Below are 13,530 nucleotides of genomic sequence, written 5' to 3' on the forward strand. Positions count from 1 at the left end.
ACACATACACACACACACACACACACACACACACACACACACACACACACACACATACACCACGACCCTCGTCTCGATTACCCCCTCTATGTAAAAAGGAACAGGGGACATGGTGAAAGCAATAAGTCTGCCATGCACAGATTTTCGATTGGCAAACACTGTTATTCAAAGCAGGAAGTCTAGAGGCATAAGTTTTTGAGCAGCTGAACCTGTCAAGCAATGAAAACAGGCAAGGTTTCTAACCACTGAAAATACCACACACTAATAAAAAAAAAATGACAGCCTGATTGTTTCTGATCAAGCCATGGCATGCACTGGCCGAAGTGAGACAGCCGGAGTAGAATCAGTAATTATTCACTGCCGCAGAAATTAATGCTGCAGAAACAAAACTGAAAACCAAAAATGTGAGAAAGTCAGAACAGAATTTTGCAAATCTAGAGTGCTGAAATACCAAATTAATGTTAGATATATTAATCTAGAAAGAAAACAGCAACAGAAATTAAACTCATCAAAATCAAACAAAAGTCAAAGAAACAGAAGAAATCAACAAAATTGTCTGTTGTACTGATCGGACATGCATTGTAACTTCTCCTTAACTCACTTTGCCGAAATTGCATCGCTTGTCTGATCCTCTGAGCTATGGAAAAAGCACAATGGGGAACTTTCAAGGCACAAACAGGCAGCATGGCTTGCTAAAAATCTTCATAAACTTTCCATTGCCATAAATATGGACTCAGATTGCGCAGACAGAATCAGATCCAATCCTGCTTGGGCCATGCAAACACTAGCTTTAAATTTAAAAAAAGCACCCTCTTTCCAGCTGATGCACAATTTCAAAAAGAGGAGGACTATGTCATTCACCGGATCCATTTTTCTACATGTATGTAATCAACTTTTGTGGACATTGCATTTCTAAACACCGCTTTTATTCTTGTACATCTCAGCTTGCCCTATGAGTTCATGGCTGCATGAGGCCAAAACAACCAGCAACATTCTTCATTCTTGAAAAGGAAGAAGAGCTCATTTGAAGCCAAACTCACAGAAAATAACTAAAACCAGAGCTATCCTTTTACTGCAACTGTATAACAAACAAAAAGGCACTACTCCTCCCAAAACTGCATCATTTGTCAAAGAAGAAGAAAAAGTAAAGGGGAAGCTATCAGGAGGCAAGAACTCAGGACTTACCTCCTCTTGAGAGACGCCTCCTGCTGTTTGTTGGAGATCTGCAGCACGTCTTCCCTGAACACTTCCCGCGTGGAGCGTCGCGATGCTGGGCCACCCGTGGTTTTGACCTCCAGGTAGGCGGGGGGTACCCAGCCTTGCTTGGCTGTGCTGGTCTTGGTGGGGCGGGTTTGAACCAGCCAGCGGTCAGCTCGTTCCATGTCCATCACCTCCACGATCTGACCTTCCGTCAGCTTGACAGACTCTTCGCCATTTGTGGAGGGAGGGTTGTAGTCTGCGATCACTACGCAGTCTGGATACTTCTGGAATATTCCATGAGCGTGTAAAAATGTTAGTTGTGCAAGATGCGTCACAAAAAGTATGCAGCAGTGGAGTGATGAACAATTGTCCTCACGATTCATACAGCAGTGGAGTGATGAACAATTGTCCTCACGATTCATACAACAGTGCCCCCTCCCCCCTCCCCTTTTTTTGCTTGGGGGTGGGGGGGTGGGGGTAACGTCTGTAGGTACAATATACAAATGACCCGGGGTCAGTGACCGAGTATTATCTATGAGGCTCCTTTCATGTCTGAGAGGAAACACTGCCTGCACCAGTTTACAGACACTGACCTTCTTCCCCGGGGTCAGTGACCGAGTTTAACCTATGGGGTCAGTGACCGAGTTTAACCTACGGGGTCAGTGACCGAGTTTAACCTATGGGGTCAGTGACCGAGTTTAACCTATGGGGTCAGTGACCGAGTTTAACCTATGGGGTCAGTGACCGAGTTTGACCTATGGGGTCAGTGACCGAGTTTAACCTATGGGGTCAGTGACCGGGTTTAACCTATGGGGTCAGTGACCGGGTTTGACCTATGGGGTCAGTGACCGGGTTTAACCTATGGGGTCAGTGACCGAGTTTAACCTATGGGGTCAGTGACCGGGTTTAACCTATGGGGTCAGTGACCGGGTTTGACCTATGGGGTCAGTGACCGAGTTTAACCTATGGGGTCAGTGACCGAGTTTAACCTATGGGGTCAGTGACCGAGTTTGACCTATGGGGTCAGTGACCGAGTTTAACCTATGGGGTCAGTGACCGAGTTTAACCTATGGGGTCAGTGACCGAGTTTAACCTATGGGGTCAGTGACCGAGTTTAACCTATGGGGTCAGTGACCGAGTTTAACCTATGGGGTCAGTGACCGAGTTTGACCTATGGGGTCAGTGACCGAGTTTGACCTATGGGGTCAGTGACCGGGTTTAACCTATGGGGTCAGTGACCGAGTTTAACCTATGGGGTCAGTGACCGGGTTTAACCTATGGGGTCAGTGACCGGGTTTGACCTATGGGGTCAGTGACCGAGTTTGACCTATGGGGTCAGTGACCGGGTTTAACCTATGGGGTCAGTGACCGGGTTTAACCTATGGGGTCAGTGACCGGGTTTAACCTATGGGGTCAGTGACCGAGTTTGACCTATGGGGTCAGTGACCGGGTTTGACCTATGGGGTCAGTGACCGAGTTTAACCTATGGGGTCAGTGACCGAGTTTGACCTATGGGGTCAGTGACCGAGTTTGACCTATGGGGTATAATTATAAAATAGACGAATTCCTGAAATAAGTGTCAGGCTTGGATCGGTTGTGAGTTGTTTCTCTTGCATGGAAACATTGAGTCAAGCTTTCCCATGTGACCTCATAGGCCAATCACTGGCGAGGGGCGTGTCTCCACATGTGATCCCCGTTAGTGACTTGCCAATGATGTTATTTCTGAACATCGTCTATTACAGCAAGACTGGAAGATGGGTTGATAAGATCAAGAGCCCATACCTCTCTGCGCTTCATCCTGTCCTCATCCTCAGAAGTGTCCAAATGTTCAATCTCTGAGGAGCTCAGCCTGTTGGTGGGCGATCTTGTCTTCTGTTCCCTCTTCTTCACAGCGGTCACTGTAACAGGTCAGAGCACATCTGCTTTTCTCATCATGTCCAAAACAAGTCGTTTTCTTCTTCATGCTAGTGTTAATAGATAATCTAATACTGTCCAATTGCTGAATACTGTGTAGATGATCATCCATGTATTAACTTCGACTTTTCTTTTGTTTCTAATCTTCTATATCTATATACGGCTTGTGTGTGTCTGTCTGTCTGTCTGTGTGTTCACGATTCACGACCAAAGTTCTCGATGGATCTGCTTCAAATTTGGTGGGCATATTCAGGTAGACCCCGGACACAATCGTGGAAAATTTTGAACACGTGCGTGCTCTCAGCGCGCAGCGCTGAACCGATTTTGGTTTTTCTGTACATCCATTCCCAGTAACTCTTCCTTATCTTCTCCAGTGTTTTGCGCGTTTATCTCCCTTACTTCGTACGGTGCGCCGGCTTGGGTATTTGGCTCTACTTCTTCCCGGCGAAGCCGTACCCGGCGAAGCGGGTATTCATCTAGTGCTAAATAAATGTACTGTGTATATGATGCTTCATGTATACATTTTGACCTTTAAAAAAAAAGCGTTGCCATCTCTTTGCAAAATGGTACGTTTAAATGTTCTTGACAGGACTCAGAGTTCATCACACTCTCCAAGACATGGACACGCAGAGACACAGAACAGTCCCACAAACTCATGAACTACATGCACAAATAATTTCTCTGTGGACAAGGAAATTGTGTCAAGAAAATGAAAGTCACCTTCAGCCTCTGCTTCACTCCACTCTTTCAGGTGTGAAGATGGAATGAAGCAAACCTGGACAAAAATAAATCAATGATTAAATATGTAGGCAGTATAACCATGATTAAATATGTAGGCAGTATAACCATGATTAAATATGTAGGCAGTATAACCATAATTAAAATTTCCTCTCAAGTGTGAATGTAAGAAAACTTCGGGATAATATCTGTGTATTTTTATATATGAGAACTTTAGCCAAGCATAACTGGATCACGTGAAAATTACTGCTTTTAGATTTTTACAATCTTTCAATTCATGAAATGAAGTTTGAAATGTCTCTCCTGATCTTCTCCTCAAATTTCAAGAGTAGAAATAATGTATTTGCACACTTATCAAAACTGCTGACTGTCAAATTTCTTTCGACGTAAGGATGATAGTGGAGACACACGGGTGACTTGACACCTTTCATGGCCTTCAAACACCTGAGAAAATAGGTCTAAGAGTCCTAAGGAAATACATCTCAACAGTGGGAAATGTGTGTGGTTCTTGCAAGAAATATCTGTGAACAAAGTTCTATAAGAGAGAGAGAGAGAGAGAGAGAGAGAGAGAGAGAGAGAGAGAGAGAGAGAGAGAGAGAGAGAGAGAGAGAGAGAGAGAGAGAGAGAGCTTGAACTCATAAACTTTATTAAGGAAGGAAAGAGAGAGAGAGAGAGAGAGAGAGAGAGAGAGAGAGAGAGAGAGAGAGACAGACAGACAGACAGACAGACAGACAGACAACAGATAGACAGACAGAGAGCAGTTTTAAGTTTAGGTCTTACACAAGTCACACAGAAGTGACTAGGCTGTGTGCCTGACACTGACCTGTTGGGGCTCACTCTGCTGCCTGACACTGACCTGTTCGCGCTCACTCTGCTTCCTGACCAGCCACATGTTGCTCTTGCGCTTGGAGTCCAGCACCTCCACCACCTCCCCCACCACGAACACCACCGTCGTCTCCTCGTCCCTGTAGGCGCGGGTCACCTGGTACGTGTGCAGAAACATCTCCTGGTGGCAGATCAGTGGGCAGTCGTCATCACCGGGTTGGTGGATATTTTCGTGCAGGGCTTGTAGGGTTTTGATTGGAATTGTTGGCTGCGGAGCATGCAGGGCTTTGTCTTCATCTGGGGGTCGATCAAACATGCTGGTGATCGCATCCAAGGCTTTGTCTTCATCTGGGGGTCGATCAAACATGCTGGTGATCGCATCCAAGGCTTTGTCTTCATCTGGGGGTCGATCAAACATGCTGGTGATCGCATCCAAGGCTTTGTCTTCATCTGGGGGTCGATCAAACATGCTGGTGATCGCATCCAAGGCTTGGCATGTAGGCCATCAGTCGGTATCAATCAGATTGTAGTGGTTGCGAGGCCCAGAGCATGCATGGTGTCCGGGCCTTTTGCACTTCATGCAACTTCAAACTAATACACTCATTTGGGGCGGGGGCCGGGGCCAGGGGGGATTATACCGAGAGCAACTGCAGTCTTTCTTCCAATCCATTTTGACACTCTCAATGTCTTAGTCTGACTGGGAACAAAGGGTTGTTCTGGACCGTACATGAAGTCTCTTCTCTTCAATGTGATTATGATGGATACGTTCAGCCACGTTATCCACAATGCACACACGTCTCTTCTCTCCAATGTGATTATGATGGATACGTTCAGCCACTTCATCCACAATGCACACACGTCTCTTGAAAACAACTCCACTCACCGTCAAACAACTCCACTCACATTCACCAGTCAAACAACTCCACTCACATTCACCAGTCAAACAACTCCACTCACATTCACCAGTCAAACAACACCACTCACATTCACCAGTCAAACAACTCCACTCACATTCACCAGTCAAACAACACCACTCACATTCACCAGTCAAACAACTCCACTCACATTCACCAGTCAAACAACACCACTCACATTCACCAGTCAAACAACACCACTCACACTCACCAGTCAAACAACTCCACTCACACCACTCACACTCACACTCACCAGTCACACTCACACTCACCACTCACCACTCACACTCACCACTCACACTCACACTCACCAGTCACACTCACCACTCACACTCACCACTCACCCTCACCACTCACATTCACCACTCACATTCACCACTCACATTCACCACTCACACTCACACTCACCGTCAAACAGCTGCATGCACCTTGTCATTTATTAACCACTTACTGTTTTTGCAGTCAACAAAAAGGGGCACATGAATTCACGTCGCTAGAAGTGCTGGGTAAAGTTACACACAAGTCTTCTTTTTCTAACATGGCATACTACACACAGCTCTCTGGCTAAAGTCAAAACATCTGATGTGGACACATGCATTAAAAACACCATGCATCCTATTTTAAGTTATCAAAATAAATCAAGGAGATTGAAGGAAATACATTATCACATTAAAAAACAGATCTTCTCATGTAAAATATGATTTTAGAAAGTCATACAGCCATACAACAAAATCTGAGATTCTTTTCAATTTGATGACAGAAGGTTCATCAAATTTTCAATTTTTGTCAACAAAAGAGTTCCTGGCAGTATACGCACTAACAATGAGAAATGTTATTTCAGTGCAGGTTATATAATAAAGAAACCAAAGAAACCTGTACATACAATTTGTGATTTGGGAGTTGAACCAATGTGTAGAATCAAATATGCTTAAAAACGTCCCTTAGTCTATAGGGTAGATCACTAAGCATGCCAGTTCCTTATGCAAATAATGTAACAGTAGAGTTAACACCTCATGCAAAAAACACAGACATAGAAATCACAGCAATAATAATCACACACACTGCACATTCAGTTTTGTCTTAACATCACAGAACATTTTCTCACAAAGTTAAAGCCATACTTAAACATGCACACACACAATGTGATCATCATACACTAATAGTTCACAGACAAACACATGCAAATCAACTACTCCTATTTTGCTGTAGATTGTCACACTTTGATTATTCAAAACCATACACATGCAACATTGGCTGCTTTTGTTTTTGCTGGAAGATATCCCATGCTATTGGCACATTGTCTTCAAACAGAAGTTTTGGTCAGCTTTGGTCAGCATGATCAACATTAGCTGCTATAGGCTACGAAAACGTACAGTTTTCAAACTCAATAGACTCAGTCAGGCAGCACATCCTTCTGTCCCTTTTCATGCTCCACACAAAACTTCCCTCATAAACACACCCGAGGTTTTGGGGTTTAGAATGATATGCATGCCGGGTAATACTGTCATCTGCTACAAAAAACACTATAAAGCAGAACATATAGCACACATTAGAAATGTGAATTACTCATACAATCTTATATCAAACTAAGAAGATCATCCATACACCTATCTATTTGCACCATATACTCATGGGAATGTATATTTTCTTCATGTACTCAAACATAATCACTTCATCTTTGAATACACACATTTAATGACAAATTATATCTCAGTATCACTATTGTTCAGACCTGAGTATTTGTTTTGATTATATTGTTATGCTGCATTACATTTAACAAGAAATATAAGGCAGTGTCCAGTTTTTCACAGGTAACATTTTACTTCGGTAAGTTTTCCACAACTTTTTTAACACCAAATGCAGCGAGAGAGAATGCTGCTGCAGCTGCCACTAGTTTGAGGTAGCGAGTTGTAGCTGAATCTACGGACGCATTACTAACATCAGAAGAGGATTCCAGCTGGCTCAGCGGTACCATCCTTGCTGCACCTTCCTCTGTGGCACTGCCTGTCAACAAACATTTTTGTTAAGTATCTTTGGACAACACAACCACTCAAGATCAAAGCAGGATGACTTTGTGAAAGATGTTGTGTTAAACATATCATTCTTCTTTCGTTTTTCAAGTGTTTCTGCTATACTACCGTTTCTAACCACACACACAACAACAACAATAGGAAAACAAGTGTTTCTGCTATACTACCGTTTCTAACCACACACACAACAACAACAATAGGAAAACAAGTGTTTCTGCTATACTACCGTTTCTAACCACACACACAACAACAACAATAGGAAAACAAGTGTTTCTGCTATACTACCGTTTCTAACCACACACACAACAACAAAAATAGGAAAACAAGTGTTTCTGCTATACTACCGTTTCTAACCACACACACAACAACAAAAATAGGAAAACAAGTGTTTCTGCTATACTACCGTTTCTAACCACACACACAACAACAACAATAGGAAAACAAGTGTTTCTGCTATACTACCGTTTCTAACCACACACACAACAACAAAAATAGGAAAACAAGTGTTTCTGCTATACTACCGTTTCTAACCACACACACAACAACAAAAATAGGAAAACAAGTGTTTCTGCTATACTACCGTTTCTAACCACACACACAACAACAACAATAGGAAAACAAGTGTTTCTGCTATACTACCGTTTCTAACCACACACACAACAACAAAAATAGGAAAACAAGTGTTTCTGCTATACTACCGTTTCTAACCACACACACAACAACAAAAATAGGAAAACAAGTGTTTCTGCTATACTACCGTTTCTAACCACACACACAACAACAACAATAGGAAAACAAGTGTTTCTGCTATACTACCGTTTCTAACCACACACACAACAACAAAAATAAGAAAACAAGTGAATAGGCAACTGCATCTTTGATTGTCTGATTTTATTGTTCCTCTGATATGTTTAAAAGGCCTCTTTCTTTAGAACAGCTCCACTTATCACAAAGACCATGTAGACAGTCAACCAAGACCATGTAGACAGTCAACCTAGACCATGTAGACAGTCAACCAAGACCATGTAGACAGTCAACCAAGACCATGTAGACAGTCAACCAAGACCATGTAGACAGTCAACCAAGACCATGTAGACAGTCAACCAAGACCATGTAGACAGTCAACCAAGACCATGCAGACAGTCAACCAAGACCATGTAGACAGTCAACCAAGACCATGTAGACAGTCAACCAAGACCATGTAGACAGTCAACCAAGACCATGCAGACAGTCAACCAAGACCATGTAGACAGTCAACCAAGACCATGTAGACAGTCAACCAAGACCATGTAGACAGTCAACCAAGACCCAGATCCAGACAGAACAACAGATGGACACGCACACAGACAAATACACACACACTTTCTCACTCCTCCCCCCCCCTCCCTCTCCCTCCCCTCCTTCCCACTCACTAGTTCTGTTGCAACACTCACTTTGCACCAGGACGGAAATGTTGCAGGTAACACTGCCTTGACTGTTGGTAGCAGTACAGGTGTAGTCTCCACAATCCTCTGTGGTGGCCTTGGGGACCTTCAGGGAGTACTGACCCTCCGACTCGAAAATGGAGACGTGGCTGTCTGACTCCAGCGTCTTCCCCTCTTTGCTCCACACCACAGTAGGGGCAGGGCTGGCTGTCATCGAGAAATGACTCTTGAAATTAGGGTTGGAAGGTTGATACATGTATGCACATGCACAGACATTGACGGACAGGCAAACCTACAGACATGCACACACACACGCACACACACACACACACACACACACACACACACACACACACACACACGCAAGCACACACGCACACATGATGTCACATCTTTTAGGTTCATGAAATGCTCATTGAATCCAAAGTTTCACCATCTAAAATCTTCGGACAATAACCTGTTCCAGTATTGCCAACATGACACAGAAGTACACGTTTACTTCATCAGTTTATATATACTGAACTCCAAAAGAAACGCAAGATTAAGAAATTTAATCTCATTCTTTGGCATTTCATTTTGACGAGATCGAATCGAACGAATTTCACGAAAATTGGTACAAAGCATCTTGGGGCAATGTTCTTTGATTGTCACTAACAAAAAAACGCCGAAAGAAAGTTCTCATCGCCAGGCTCAGTAACGCGTGTGTCCCCCATTGGCGTTGACAAGGGCCTGACATCTGTCTCTCATGGAGCGCACCAGGCGGTTGACAGTGTTCCTGGAGGTTTCTGTAGCCGGGAGGAACGGTTGGCGCAGGTGCTGACGGTAGATGACCCAGTCCTGGCGAGCAGTAGTCACACGAGGTCGTCCGCTTCTAGCGCCATCCCGGGTGCTGCCGCTGGCTTGGAATCGGGTCCACAGACAACAGATGGTCGAGGTTGCCACGCCCATGACATTTGCAATGGCAGTTGGGCGATTTCCAGCTTGCAATCGCCCGATTGCTCTCTCCCGGTCAATGGCGCTCAGTCTTGGCATGCTTCTACTGTACAAATGGCTGATTTCAGACAGTGGACGGAGACAGGTTTTTGTTCCTTGTGTGAGCTGAGTACTGTTAACGAAAAAAATCAGGTCTGGCAGCTTTTGTGTGGGCTGCGCGAGCGAAAAACAGTCTCAATCTTCAGCACGCTGCAGAGAGCGCACTCTGGGCGCTGCACACGTGATTTTCACAGGCTACGTGCAGGACACTATGCTAACTCATGCTCGTGCAGAATTTTCACCTGAAACCCACCTTTAGTGCATGAATTTTAACAAAACCTTAAATAACTCTTAACTTGCGTTTCTTTTGGAGTTCAGTATATTTACAAAAAAACACGCTTTTCTAAACCAACAGCTTTGGGACTTTTTTACATTTAGTCAAGTTTTGACTAAATGTTTTAACGTAGAGGGGGGAATCGAGACGAGGGTCGTGGTGTATGTGTGTGTGTGTGTGTGTGTGTGTGTGTGTGTGTGTGTGTGTGTGTGTGTGTGTGTGTGTGTGTGTGTATGTGTGTGTGTGTGTGTGTAGAGCGATTCAGAGAAAACTACTGGACCGATCTTCATGAAACTTAACATGATAGATCCTGAGTATGGTATCTCCAGACGTTTTTTTAAAAAAATTTTTGTAAATGTCTTTGATGACGTCATATCCGGCTTTTCGTGAAAGTTGAGGCGGCACTGTCACGCTCTCATTTTTTCAACCAAATTGGTAGAAAGTTTGGTGAAGAAATCTTCGACGAAGCCCGGACTTTGGTATTGCATTTCAGCTTGGAGGCTTAAAAATTGATTAATGAGTTTGCTCATTAAAGTTGTTAATAAAATCGATTTTTTTCGCAAACAGATTTAAAATTGATTGCATCGTATTCTTCATGACATTCTGAATCTAAAAATATATACATATGTCATGTTTACTCTTAAAATGTGATCACAATTAACGAAAATGGATTAATTAGTCTTACGATTAAAATGTAAGAAGTCGATCCAAAAATGATTTCATCTTATTCTTTATCATTTCCTGATTCGAAAAACATATAGATATGATAGGTTGTATTCAAAACAAGCTCAGAAAAGTTAACAAGAATACAGAAAAGCGCGCTTTCCTGCTTAGCACAATACCCTACCGCGCTAATCTGGCGTGTCAATATCACTACGTTTTGCACGTGGAAGGTGAGCGATTTCCTTCACGCGGGGATTGACGAAGCTGTACTGCCTTGGTGAAAAAATACAGTGCGTTCAGTTTCATCCCGTGAGTTCGACAGCTTGACTAAATGTAATAATTTCGCCTTACGCGACTTGTTTTTAATGCAATTACAGATTGTGACAACAAGTTTAAACAAGTCGCGTAAGGCGAAATTACTACATTTAGTCAAGCTGTGGAACTCACAGAATGAAACTGAACGCACTGCATTTTTTCACAATGACCGAAGTCCGCCGCTCGGACAAACGGCAGTGAAATTGACGAGCCTGTTTAGCGCGGTAGCGGTTGCGCTGTGCTGCATATAGCACGCTTTTCTGTACTTCTCTTCGCTTTAACTTTCTGAGCGTGTTTTTAATCCAAACATATCACATCTATATGTTTTTGGAATCAGGAACCGACAAGGAATAAGATGAAATTGTTTTTAAATCGATTTTGGAAATTTAATTTTAATCATAATTTTTATATTTTAAATTTTCAGAGCTTGTTTTTAATCCAAATATAATTTATTTATATGTTTTTGAAATCAGAAAAGGATGAAGAATAAGATGAACGTAATTTTGGATCGTTTTATAAAAAAATAATTTTAATTACAAATTTTTGGATTTTTAATGACCAAAGTCATTAATTAATTTTTAAGCTTCCAAGCTGAAATGCAATACCAAAGTCTGGCCTTTGTCGGAGATTGCTTGGCCAAAATTTCAATCAATTTTATTGAAAAATGAGGGTGTGACAGTGCCGCCTCAAATTTTACAAAAAGCCGGATATGACGTAATCAAAGACGTTTATCCAAAAAATGAAAAAAAAACTCTGGGGATATCATACCCAGGAACTCTCATGTAAAATTTAATAAAGATCGGTCCAGTAGTTTACTCTGAATCGCTCTACACACACACACACACACACACACACACACACACACACACACACACACACACACACACACACACACACACACACACACACAAAACTTGACTAAATGTAAACAAGTCGCGTAAGGCGAAAATACAATATTTAGTCAAGTAGCTGTCGAAGCATCGTCAGTCCACCGCTCATGGCAAAGGCAGTGAAATTGACAAGAAGAGCGGGGTAGTAGTTGCGCTAAGAAGGATAGCACGCGTTTCTGTACCTCTCTTTGTATTAACTTTCTGAGCGTGTTTTTAATCCAAACATATCATATCTATATGTTTTTGGAATCAGGAACCGACAAGTAATAAGATGAAAGTGTTTTTAAATTGATTTGGACAATTTAATTTTGATAATAATTTTTATATATTTAATTTTCAGAGCTTGTTTTTAATCCGAATATAACATATTTATATGTTTTTGGAATCAGCAAATGATGGAGAATAAGATAAACGTAAATTTGGATCGTTTTATAAATTTTTATTTTTTTTTACAATTTTCAGATTTTTAATGACCAAAGTCATAAATTAATTTTTAAGCCACCAAGCTGAAATGCAATACCGAAGTCCGGGCTTCGTCGAAGATTACTTGACCAAAATTTCAACCAATTTGGTTGAAAAATGAGGGCGTGACAGTGCCGCCTCAACTTTCACGAAAAGCCGGATATGACGTCATCAAAGACATTTATTAAAAAAATGAAAAAAACGTTCGGGGATTTCATACCCAGGAACTCTCATGTCAAATTTCATAAAGATCGGACCAGTAGTTTAGTCTGAATCGCTCTACACACACACACACACACACACACACACACACACACACACACACACACACACACACGCACATACACCACGACCCTCGTTTCGATTCCCCCTCGATGTTAAAATATTTAGTCAAAACTTGACTAAATATAAAAAGATAAGTTTACCTGTAATGGTACAGACCAGCTCCAGCGTTCCAAGCTCTTTGACTGTCACCTTCCCAGGTTGCACCACAAACTCTGGTACAGTCAGACTGGCCGTCACTCTGAAATCAATGATGGTATCAATCACAATTCAGACCCTTGAGGGTATGTCAATTTAAACTTGGGTGACAGTCTTGTGCTCGGTTAACTTTTAAATCAGATATGTAACTTTCCAATGACTGCACTAAAGCAAACGAAAGTGAGACAGAGTATTACATACTATCATTACTGCTTAACTAACTAACCAAGGTAAACCGAGATCATGTACCAGTCTTGGCATCAAAACATGTATTTTATTAGAATCCGGAGCTCACCATAGCCACGAAATAAAAGTCATAGAAATGTTTTTAGTCGCAGGGTGTAAGTTGTATTTCCCATTCAATACATT

The 13,530-nt window shown here is 42.3% G+C and overlaps 1 protein-coding gene across 4 annotated transcripts in view; it reads right to left on the minus strand.

The window, feature by feature from the left end:
- Positions 1–13,530, minus strand: part of LOC138960402 (obscurin-like) — a 228,546-nt gene that overhangs the window by 142,473 nt on the left and 72,543 nt on the right. For 3 of the 4 annotated variants that reach the window (XM_070332305.1, XM_070332307.1, XM_070332304.1), the window contains exons 6-13: positions 13,107–13,204; positions 9,055–9,252; positions 7,531–7,595; positions 4,709–4,858; positions 3,835–3,889; positions 2,983–3,098; positions 1,186–1,484; positions 602–637 (exon numbers count right to left, since the gene is read on the minus strand). In XM_070332305.1, coding sequence (XP_070188406.1) covers positions 602–637; positions 1,186–1,484; positions 2,983–3,098; positions 3,835–3,889; positions 4,709–4,858; positions 7,531–7,595; positions 9,055–9,252; positions 13,107–13,204 — 1,017 coding nt within the window. The remainder of the gene's footprint in view (positions 1–601; positions 638–1,185; positions 1,485–2,982; positions 3,099–3,834; positions 3,890–4,708; positions 4,859–7,530; positions 7,596–9,054; positions 9,253–13,106; positions 13,205–13,530) is intronic. The other variant, XM_070332306.1, reaches the window with a different exon arrangement.

The sequence above is a fragment of the Littorina saxatilis genome, linkage group LG2, assembly GCF_037325665.1.
Source record: "Littorina saxatilis isolate snail1 linkage group LG2, US_GU_Lsax_2.0, whole genome shotgun sequence".
In the NCBI taxonomy this organism is placed as follows: domain Eukaryota; kingdom Metazoa; phylum Mollusca; class Gastropoda; order Littorinimorpha; family Littorinidae; genus Littorina; species Littorina saxatilis.